General features: G+C 57.1%; 1 protein-coding gene across 1 annotated transcript; it reads right to left on the bottom strand.

The window, feature by feature from the left end:
• Window positions 1-2,517: 2,517 nt before the first annotated feature.
• On the bottom strand, window positions 2,518-5,321 carry S100P (S100 calcium binding protein P). Its single transcript, XM_011378553.2, has 2 exons — window positions 5,013-5,321; window positions 2,518-2,800 (listed from the first exon to the last, which is right to left on the bottom strand). The coding sequence occupies exons 1-2, from the start codon at window positions 5,148-5,150 to the stop codon at window positions 2,651-2,653; spliced, it is 288 nt and encodes a 95-aa protein (XP_011376855.1). The 5' UTR covers window positions 5,151-5,321; the 3' UTR covers window positions 2,518-2,650.
• Window positions 5,322-11,511: the final 6,190 nt, after the last annotated feature.

Raw genomic sequence — 11,511 nt, 5'->3', positions numbered from 1 at the left:
TGCATGTGTGTACAGTGAATTCTTGTTATTTAAAGTCATGATAAACACTGAAATAGCAGACACTGAATGATTGCCCCTAGGAGAAGTGCAAGGTTAGGTTCCCGCCAGCCTCTGGCCACATAACTTTGGCTTCTGTGTGTTTCCGTTTAAAGACGCATTATTTAATATGTATTGTTGATTCATGAACATTAAACTCATGGCCAACAGCACTGTAACTCAGGCCTCAATGAAGCTTATCTAACACACGTTTTCACTATGAGGCACATCACAGCCTTCTGGTGCTTTGGAACACAAACACATATATATGCACGTATTTACCATAGATGTGTGTGTCTATATAAATATATGCGCATACTGATGAATATCCCCGAGTTCTGTCCATCGGGAGGGGCTGGGAGCAGGGACACCCAACAGCAATGAGCACTCCTAGCTCTCAGATCTTGGCTTCTAAATCTCGTTTTCCACTGAAAGAAGCAAAGGCTGCTGGGACAAACGTGCAATTCTGGAGCCCAGGCAGGCGAAGTGTAAGATGTATCTGGACATCTTGCTGTGACAGGAAGCAAGGAAAAGTTTAAAAAACGTTGGGTATATGTCAAAAGGACACAGAGGCCAGCTCAAATGGGCTCTCACTGACCAATCAGGGACAATTTGATCATCAGAACCAATAATGATAGCAAGAAATACAACCCATTGAATAATATGGGAAACCATGAGTTCACATAAATATGAATACACGAATAAATCAAATGCTTGACGAGGAACAGAATATTTACATAGTTTCAAAGAACCTCCCGACAAAATGCTCATTCGTTCCAAAGGTGAAAAGAATAACTCCGTAGCAAAGAAGCTTTAGATTTGGCTAGTGGGAGCCAAGTCAAGCTGGTTTCTGTGTCCTTTTGAAATATCCGGGTCATTCTTTGAACATGTCCTTACTTTCTGTCACAACAAGATGTTCTAGACACAGCAAGATGCTCCTTGTCCCAGCTCAAGAACCGGCCATTTCTTCAAATATTGTCTTAATCCTGTGATCAAAGTGGTCATGATCCGTTACGTGACAGACTGAAATCATGTGCCATCTGATAAGATGCAACGAGAAGACCATTACGTCATTTCTGTGATAATTTTGCCAGAGATACGTAACTCAGACACAGCCATGAGGAAACATCAGACAAACTCAAATCGAAGGCAATGCTACAAAATAATGGCCTGCCGTCTTCAAAATGTCAGGACCCACCAGTGGCCAAGGTGAGGAGTGCAGCTCATTGGTGACGAAAAGCCGGGGGTGTGGGACGCCCCGGTGTGGAATAGGTTACCCCACGAGCAGCCAGGAGTATGGCAGGATTAGGGGAGAGAGGAAGGAGGGAGGGTCCGAAGTCTGGGGTGAAAGATGATTGGCGAGGGCAGGACAACAGATGGGGATGAAGAGAGGGTGTCGTCACGGGGCAACAGGTGCTTCAGAGGGGCAGGCTTTTGACAGGAGAAGCGGCCCTGGAAACAGCATTGATGGAAGCCTGTGCTATGTGGAGAGAGGGGCGGCTTGCCTTGACAGGCCCCCCGGGGGAGTGGGCTCGGTCCTCCTTACAGGCAAGGAGTCTGTGGGCAGAGGGCGGGCACGGGCTGATGACAGTCACCCACCCAGTCCCTGCGGGCCAGGGGCAGGTTTGAGGTCTGAGGTTGGAGCTAGTGCTGTTTCTGGGCGGGGAGTGTTACAGGATGGGAAGCTGTGCCAGAGAGCCGCCCCTCCTGGCACACGGGGAGAGCATTGGGTGACTTGGCCTGAATTTAGCCCTGAGTGTAGGGCAGGCCTAGCAGACAGGGCACATGGCTTGCTGTGCTCAGCCAGGAGTTAGTCAGGCCATGGTGGTCCCAGCACCCATGGGCACCCGACCTGAAGAAGGTAAAAATGCAGCATCCTCGCTTAGCTAAGGACTATTCAAAATGATAGGCGTCTCTACGCCAGGATTGACCTAATACCTGGGACCTTCCACGAGTCACTGCTTGCTTTCTAAAGGCGGTTTCATAAAGCCGTGAACATTGGTGACATGCCCAGTCGTTCACTGGTGGCGATTCTAATCTTCACTTGTAACCTATTTCTTCTTTAAGTCTGTTACTGTGTTTTATGGTCTTTGTGGCAGAAAAAGAAAAGAAAATGGTATTGTACCATTAACAACATGTTGCCTGTATAAAACGTTTAGAGAGATGGAAGACGGAGGGCCCAGGGTTTGACGAGTGGCTACGTGACCGAATGAATGGACGCATATCCCACGATCCTCCCTCGGGTCCAGGACAGGGTGGCACTCACTTTGTGCTGACGAATGAACATAGGCAGGGACTGTGCCCCGGGCTATCAGGCCCACGAATGGATTCTTACCCAGTGACCTGTGTCATTCTATCTGCATCTCTCCACTGGGCAGGTGATGAGCATGAGGTGACTTATTAGTGAGTTCTCGGGGGGATGGGGAAGGGCGTATGTGTGGTACCGAGGCTTTAAGGAAGTAATCAGTTTCTAAGACCATGGTCCTTTCACAAGCACTTTATTAATCAGAGGGCCATCAGCTCGCTCAGCCCAGAGAAAGAATTGCCACCTGGGCTTTCCAGACATCGGGGGCCTGCTCTCGGTGTCCCCTCAGGAATCTGCGTCTGCAGAGAATCAGCTGTGTCCTGCCTGCTGAAAGTACTTGTGACAGGCAGTCGTGAGCGCAGCCACCAGCACTATGAACTCGCTGAAGTCCACCTCGGAGTCTCCATTGGCGTCGAGGTCCTTGAGCAGCTTGCCCACAGCATCCTTGTCCTTTCCACTCTAGGGGAGACAGAGGGCCAGCCAGGGTCAGTGATGAGGGTGCCAGAGTGGGGCCTCGGCCTCGGCCAAGCGCCGCTGCCGGGCGGAGGGAGGGAACACTCAGTTTGTGCTGCCTCTGCCAACACGTGGGCTCGGTGCCAGAGCCAGCCGTGTGCAGCAGACCCGCACCTGGAAAGACCGGGTCTCTAAGAGGTCGGGAGCTGCCCTAATCTGTGCTATGCAGGCGGAAGGTTTAATTTTACTTTGATGTCTTGGAAGGGATTGTCTTTGGACTCTATAATGCGCAGAGTACCGGGAAACGCACTCGCCCTTCGCTGACCTCGGGCACCTTGGCTTTGTGGGCATTGCCTCATTAAAACGCTTCACGTTCCGTTTACTTCACGCCCATCCTGTGCGGCCACCGACCTAGCCGCTTTACATCAACCTCTAGTCCTCACAACTACCAGGCAAGGGAGGTCACCCTGCGTCACGGATGGAGAAGTATGGCCCAGGGGCGCGAAGGGACCTGCGGGAATCACGGGGGAGGAGGGGGAGCCTGGGGTTGAGACCAGGCTGGGAGGGAGAGTCCCTGCTCTCCCCCTCTGCTTGGGCACCGGGCATGGACCCAAGGCCCAGGTCATCTTTGAGAGGCAGGGCGGGAGTCTCCGAGTCTGCTCACGTGACAGCGAGAGCGCGCTCCGGAAAAGAACAAGGACCGCCACAGCACAGATCCGAAAAGCAGCAGCAGGGGGCGCTGACGACCCAGCCCCGGAGGCGGCAAATTGTATGGTAATCAGGTAGCGCTGTGGCCTCAGGCGGGACCCTGCAGCCCTCAAGAGGGAGGTGCACATAGTGTGCAAAAGCCGGAGGACACCCAGCATTTATGAAGCTCCGCGGGGCTGGGCGTGGAGGAAAGGGCCGCGGTGAGCGCTGCTGAGCGCGGGGCTTCGGCCGGAGGCCCGGCTTGTGGAAGGGCCCGCGCCCCCTGCCTTTGCCAGGTTCCCCGCCCTATGATTCCACGGAACCCAAGTTTGAGAATCCCTGGCTGAGCCGCTGGTTCTCAAAGCGTGCTCCCAGGAGACTGCCGGCCTGGGGCGGCGTGGTCAGTGAGCATCGAAGCTGGAGAATGTTGCCGTAATACTAAGTTCCGAAGTAAACCGCATATAAATTAGAAACTCACATCTACCCTCGCATGGGTAAAGGCTGAAAGGAAGGACAGGGAGGGTTCGTGTCGGGGGGGAGGGGGGTGTTTCTTCCCTCCACAGTTCTGTGTTTTTACATTTTCTACCACAAACATTTATAACTGAGAAAAACAATGAATTAAAAAATATATATCTTCACTGCATTCACATCCAGAGAAAGAGGAACATAATGTACTATAAAATACCGAAATGCTCTGTGTCTTGAAGTGATACTTAAGGCTGAAAACTTCAGGGTTCCATTTTCAAGAATCAGTATCAGCAAAGACCCTTAGAGGGCAGGTAGGTGGAGTCTGGTGGGGGCAGGGGGGAAGGGGGAAAGGGGGGAAGGGGATGCGGGGGAGGGAAGGCACACAGGAGATGGGGGAGGGGAAGAGGAAGAGCAGGAGGCAGAAGACGGTGGGCCCTCTGTTTAGCGCCGTGGGGAGGCCGGCTAGGGAGGCTTCAGGCCCAATGGCTCTGGGCAGACAGGGGCCAAGACCCGACTCCCTCCGGTCCCCATTCCTGTCAGTCTCACTGGGTGCCTGGTCATGGGGGGAGGAAGGCGAGCAAGCAACCAGTGGGGCAAGGGTGTTTGCGGCCAGTAGCCTTGGAGAGGGATAGTTCTGACTTTAGAGATGGCTCTGGATCTGGTCCCAGTGCCCCCCCCCCCCTCCCCCCCCCCCGCCCCTCAGGTTCCCACCTCACTCCCTGCCACCAGGTCCCTGCAGAGAAAGAACCCACCGGGGCTCCAACTCAGTTTCAAGGACTGACCTGGCCGCGTCCCCTCCCTGCTCAGAGGTTCCAGAGCCCCCAGCGCTGGGGCAGCAGATCCATCCCTCAGCCTCCGGAGCTGGCCTCCCCTTACTGCTTCTCCACCTGCCCCCTTCCCTTCTCCTTTAGAGCAGGTGCGTCTAGATCTTCTGTCCCTCTGCCTTCCAAGCCCCCCCTCCCGGCCCCTCCCCAGTGTGGCCTGGCCCTCCGTGTTCCCTGACCAAGCCGGCCTGCCCCCAGGTGGATTCCCCCACCCTGTCACCCAGGGCCCTGCACCCCACCTGCAGGAAGCCTGGAAGCTCCTTCTCCATGAGCACCTTCAGCTCCCCCTTGCTCAGGGTCTGCTTATTGCCCTCGTCACCCGAGTACCGGGCAAAGACGTCGATGATCATGCCCATGGCGATCTCCAGCTCCGACATGATGCTGGGTCCCGACCGTTGCTCACCGCGGCTGGCTGGCTGGCTGGCTGGCTGGCTGGCTGGCTGGCTGAGGAAATGGCCTTCTGTGCGGCCTCTGGACACTTTATAGGGCCCAGCCTCAAATCAACACAGAGGGTGGGACAATAGGGTGGATTGTTTAGCAAACCCTGCCCCTCCCTGTTCTGCATTGCTCAGTCTGGATGAAACGCTTCCTGGTTCTGTTGTTTGGAAACTTCCTCCAGGCAGGTGGACAGGCCACCACGGGGTGCCCACATTTTACTGTGCTTCCCTGTGTCTCTGGGTTGTCACTGAATTACAATGGTGTCCTCCACCCTGGGGGACAAGTGAGGCTTCTGGGGTAAGCGAGTGCCTGGTGAGTTTGCCGAGTGAGTAATGAATGGGGGGACCTGTCCTCTGACCCCTGTCTGGTGGATATCAGATAGGCCTGGCACTCAGTGGGTGGACGGAGAAAATGTCTGAGTGAATGAATGTTGGAACGAGGACAGTTATGCAATTGTCATCCGCTTCTCAAGACACCCTGTGAGTCACAGCTTACACGCCTGGGCCTGCTCCCCGGACCACAGCCGTTACAGGGATTAGACCTGGTGAAGGCTCGTCTGGGCCTGTGTCTGGAGCACCAGAGTGCGGGGGCTAGGTCAAGTTTGAACCCCGGCCCCTCACTGCCTCTCTCCTCCCCCAGTGGTGGGCACAGCTGGGAGAAGTGTTTGTCACTGGGGAAGGGCACCGACTTGATGGGGGGAGGGGGGAAGGGAAGCAGAGGGGAAGGGGGCGCAGTGGGGTCAAGTGGTGGGGAGAGAAAAATCAGCTACATCCCAGCAGCTTAGCACCAGCCGGGCACTTAACAGGACCAGCTCGACTGACAACAGCTGATTCTCTCTCAGACATGTCACCTTCCAGGTTTCATGCAAGGAAGGCTCTGTAGGGCCCCGCTGGGGACCCTTTGGGAAGAGCGAAGGGCTAGCTCCGCTCCCTCCCGCGCGGCACTTCCGTCCATGGATGAGATTCGAGGACCCACCAGGCTGACCTTGTCAGCACAGCAGGAGGGGGAGCTCACCAAGGCCCAGACAGAGTGTGTGGAGAGAAGTCAACACGCCCACCACGGTCAGAGTCAGGAGAGTTTATTAGAAAAGGGGTCACGCTCCACAGAGCGCGGTCTCCTCTCAGGCAGAGAGGGAGAGGGACGCTGAGAGGGGTCGGGGCTGTTGGGGGAGTTCAGTCTGTCACTCTTTAGTTCCGATTTCCTTTGACATGGACACACAGCGAGGGAGGCGAGGAGTCCATAGGACATGGAGAGCGAAAGGCCCGCTGGCCACTCCGGCCTTTAGTCCACAGGTTCCGCACGGTTTTAGCCACGGGGAGTGACTGGCTCGTGGTCCCTGGTTCCCCTGCACAGGTGTGGGGCATGGGCTGTCAGCGATGCCCGCAGAGGCCTCCCTTCGCTCTGCAGACTCCTCCCGGCCTGGCCGCAGGGCTGGTCAGCGCACTGCGTCTCTGATTGTGGCTCGGCTGACACTTTAATTCTCTGCTGTCTCCTCCATTACTCAGAGACAGGGCTGCACTTCCAGGAAAGGGTCACGCTGAGACCTCAGTGTCAGAGGCCCCGTCAGAAGAAAAATGACTCCCGACACTTGTTAAACAGGAGGAAGACTACTCGAGACTATTGCAAAAGGAGACATTCGTGACTATCGAAATAGGGTAGGAAGGCCAGGCTCAACTCCAAACAGGAGTGAGACACTAGGCGTTTGCAGCCAAGGAGCAGAGTGAGGGGGTTGGTGACTGAAAATCACTAGGAGGGAGGATTCTTGCTCGAGGCAGACCAAGGACTTGTACCTGGGGGCGGGGGAGCGGGGAGGCAGGGGACAAGGAGCTTAGTCATATACCAAGGTGCGGAGTGATTTGGTGATTCTTGCGGGCCGGGCCAGGTGGGCTGGAGACAGGGCCGGCTGCAGGGTGAGGGCTCAGAGGGATCAGGCTAATGTTTGGTCAAGGAGAGAGTCCGTCAGACCCAGAGGACAGCTCCCAGACCGGCTGGCTGGGTGGAGGGACAGAAGATGTCGGGGTGGGGGGCTGAGGCTGCCTCGGCAGTGGCAGCTGCCTCGCCTGGGCCTGGCTGGGCTGGGAGCGGGGCTGACACGTGCCCCGGGAAGGCGCTGCGGAGAGAGGGCTTTGTGGAGCCCGTTGCAGGCCGGGCACAGGGCAGGGGCTGCGTGGGTCTGATCCACGGCGAGGTGCGCTCACAACCTCCATTCCCACGTGTTTGCTAAAAAAGAGGATGCTTTTATCAGAAAAGTTAGTTATGAATGTGTGTTTTTTCCAAACTTTTGTTTTCTGACTTGTTGCAAAAGTCATGCGGGCCCACTCAGAGCCCTCCCTTGTTAGAGATCTTTGTCAGGATTTAAAAAAAAAGTGGTTAGGTCATCACTGTCCCAGCGAACACAGATGGGGGACGACGCCCGGGTACCGGCCTCAGCCGGCAGTCTCCACGTGGGCAGACAACTAACTTCCAGACCAGGTCTCAACTCCATTAAAAATTTAACAGAAATTGCATTCGCTAGAAAGTGTTTCTTCCCAAAAGGAGACTGTGAATTGCTTCGTGCAAAAAGCCTCTTTCCTCCCTGACAGGTTGGGGTTGTTTTTTTTCCCACCCCCCAGGAGTTGCTGGTGCCGGGGTCTCCTTTACAGATTCTGTGGGGTCCTGGGGTAACAGGAGCAACAGCCCAACAGCAGACTAGGAAGCTGCAGGATCTGGGGGGCTGTCACCTTCATGGGCCCAGGCCCCCAGGAGCTGGGAGGGGACTGATACTGGACCACACACGCCTGACGCTTCGGAAGGCCGAAACACAGAACGTCAGGGTTTGGGGTAAGGAAGGTTTTATTGATCGGAAGATGCCAACCGAGAAGATGGGAACCTTAGTGTTGCCTCAAATCCATCTTGCTGGCTAGACCAGGCCAAGGGGCCTTAAGGGGCTGGGGCGTGGGGGGACAGGTGTGAGGAAGCGCTGGAGGGGCAAGTTTTAGCTGGAGAAGCCTTGGAATTTGGCCGTTTATGGTAAAGGGGCGTCAGCACCATATCTTCCTGGACAATGGGCCCTCAGCTTCGGAAAGGGTTCAGGTGTTTGAGTTCCAGTCACAACCCAGTCCTTTGGCTCCGGAACTTTGGTTTCAAGCGCAGCTGGAGGCCAAAGTTCTCTTCTGTGCTCGCTTTGGCTGCATGAGCCACAGTCCTGGTCTGTTGTCTCTGGAAAACAACTCACTGTCTTGTCAAACAAAACAGGACCACCCCAAGCCGGTTTTGTGGTCATAGGGTGTCTCCTGCTGGCTCCGGCATGGACGTCCTGGGCGGGCACGGCAAGTGCTCCTGCGCTCAGCACGGATGCCCTGGCCCTGCTCACGCTCCCTCGTAACTAGGAGTTGGTGCTATGTGGCCAGGCAGGACAGAGAGATCAGAGACCTTGCCCTCGACAAGGCCACATGCCTTAGTAGGGCCTTAGGCTCCCCCGAGGTCCTGCTCCCATCACCCACTGCCCACTGGCCGACCCAGACAGCTGGGCACTGGGCCCCTCCCACGTCCAGCTCTGACACTGGAACCGGAATAACCGGTTCCCGCCACGTTAGGGCAAAGAACCACCGAGCACAAAGGGGCGTGCGCACCACCCAGGAGCCCAGGACGTGCCCTGCCTCTGCCACTGCCCCCGGGATGGACGGGCAGGAAGTGTGTCCTGTGGGTCCGGGCCTGGGGCAGGGCGGGGCGGTTCCGGGAGAAGCCGTGTGTGGTGGGGTGGGCGAGGCGAGGCCTGGTGGGAACAGCTCTCTAACTTCCGGAATCCGGGTCGGATGAGGCATCTGAGAGGGACATCTGTGCTCAGCAAACACGACCACAGGCCCCTCATGCGTGGCACAGAGCCTGGCCAGCACAGGCCCAAACCACGTTGGTGCAGCAAGTTCATAGGTCACCAGGTCCCTGCACTGGGCTGGGGATGAGAGGGGCAGTGCAGGATGCTGAGATTCAGATCCTGACCTCGGGGGGTCCCGGGCCAGAGAGGTGGCCGAGGGAGGGAGAAGCAGAGGGCCAAGGATGGGGACTGCGGGGGAGCGGGCCCGGAGGGGGCAGCGCTGTGGGGTGGGGGCAGCCAAGGCGCAGAGGCGTGGAGAACGGACACTTTGTGGGGATGGGAAGTTGGGTTGGGCTGGAGAGGGGAGGGCACAGCCCAGGCAAGGCCCTGCAGGTGGCCTCGTGGGACCTGATACCACAGGCCTGGGCCTTACAGCTGCGGCCGCACGGCAGAACTCCTGGGTGGCTTTAAATGCCAGCTGCCCGGGCCCCATCTGCTGCTGACTTCGTCGGCTGGGCTGGCCCAAAGCTCCCCAGGTGACCCCTCTGTGCAGCCAGCTTATGATCAGCGGTCTGGTCTTCAGCTGTGTTGAACTGCCCTTTTGAGGCTCACTCGGCAGCTGGCCTAAGACTCGGAGGAGGAGGAGGAGGCCGGAGGCAGGGAGGCCAGCGAGGAGGCTGCGCGGGAAGGAGTCCTCCCAGCCATGCCTGGTTCCAGGGTCCTGCAGCCACCTGCCCACCCGGGAGCAGTGGAGGCCCCGGCCGGGAGCGGAAAAGAGAAGGAAGAAGAGGGGCCTCGCCATCTGTGCGACCTCCACGCTTTGCAGAAGGGGAAACAGAGGCTCAGGCAGGGACATGAGTGAACCAGCCCTGGCTCGCTGACCCCTCTACTCACTGTACACGGCTCCAGGATCAAACTGGTTTTATCCTTGATAACATCTCAAATATTTGGTGAGGGAGGAGGTGAGGGTTGAGAAATCGAGTTCCTCAGGGACAAGCTGAATGTCAGGGGTCACATACCATGAAGCTGTGACGGCAGGGGCCTCGCCCTGCCCCGGGCACATAGCTGCTGGTGAGCCCGGACCCTGGAGCGGCCATTAGTGAACCTTTCTTCAGGCGAGCACGCTAACCAGCCTCCCTACCCGCTCCTCCCTCCCTCCCTGCTCGGGCCGTGGCCGGCCATCCTTGGAGCTTCGTGTCTGGCATCTGCATAACTCCAGCTCCTGCCTGTGACATCGCATGGCCTCCTTCTCTGTGTGTCTGTGACTCTGTTCGGGACGCCAGCCATACTGGATTAGGCGCCCACTCTACTCCAGCATGACTGCGTCTTCACTCACTCCATCTGCAATGACCCTGCTCCCCAATAAAGTCCCTTTCTGAGGTTCTGAGAACATGCATTTTGGGGGAGACACGTGCCTGACCGTGAATGCTGACGTTGTAGAAAATCTCGGGCTGACTCCACTTTCATTCCTGTCTTTTGCTTGCTGTGTGACACCATGGACAAGTCCTGCAACCTGGGATCGTGTTCTATGAATGGTGAAAATAATCGTTACCCCTCAGAAGCGCAGAGAGAATTCAAGGGTGGGGAAGATGCAGGATTATCTGTGGCTGAGCACGTAGAGCCCCAGAGGGTGCGGGACCCCCACAGCACTCAGCACGGATTCCCACGCCTCTCCCCTCTCTCCCTTCCACGGTTCCCGGCTGCCTTCTGTACCAGATGCTCCAACTGTGTCTGGTCACTGGGAGTCCATCAGTGACAGGACACTATCATGCCAGAGGCCCATGGGAGCCCCGAAGAGCGGCTAACCCCGCCCGGAAGGACAGGAAGCATTCTGGAGGAGGTAGGTGGTGCTTAGGATGAGACCTGATCAAAGGGGCTTGTTTAGACGAGTGGTCCTCAAAGTGTGTGGTCCCCAGGCCAGCAGCATCAGTGCTCCGAACTAGAATCCCTAGGGCAGGGCCCCCAGCCGCAAGGGAGGCTGGGAGATGGAGCGGGACAACCTTCCAGGTGATTCCGGTGCATGCTTCGGTGTGAGAGCCACTTGTCCAGAAAAGCGGGCACTCTCGCCACAGGGTCCAGCTGGTGCAGAGGCCGAGCTGGGAGAGAGCGAGGCCCATTTGCAGGCGAGAGTGGGAGCGTGGCAGAAGCTACAGGATGCAGCTGGCAGTGGGAAGTGGGCGAGGCCCCGCAGGTGGATAGGAGAGCTGGGTGAGGATGTGGACTTTGCCGGAGCTGAGGTCTGTGATTCTGGCCTCTGCGAGCTGAGTCGTGGGTGGAGTGGCTTTGGTGATGGCAGTGAAATAGTAAATGCTGGCCAAGGGCACTGGTGCAGAAAAGCAAGCCCACCCTTTCAGAGAAGCGGCAGGCTGGAGAGCGGCTTCCTGCCATCTTTGCGGGCCTGGATGCCACGCTCTGCAGCCCCACGCAGGGGCCTCGCTGCCAGCCTCCTCTGGATCGCGTCCCAATAAACTTCGCTGTTTCCTTCTGAGTCAGGACTTCCAGGTGAC

The sequence above is a fragment of the Pteropus vampyrus genome, unplaced genomic scaffold (genome assembly GCF_000151845.1).
Source record: "Pteropus vampyrus isolate Shadow unplaced genomic scaffold, Pvam_2.0 Scaffold346, whole genome shotgun sequence".
NCBI classification, from domain to species: Eukaryota; Metazoa; Chordata; class Mammalia; order Chiroptera; family Pteropodidae; genus Pteropus; species Pteropus vampyrus.
The sequence above is the reverse complement of the archived record's forward strand: the minus strand, read 5'-3'. Positions and strand labels throughout refer to the sequence as shown.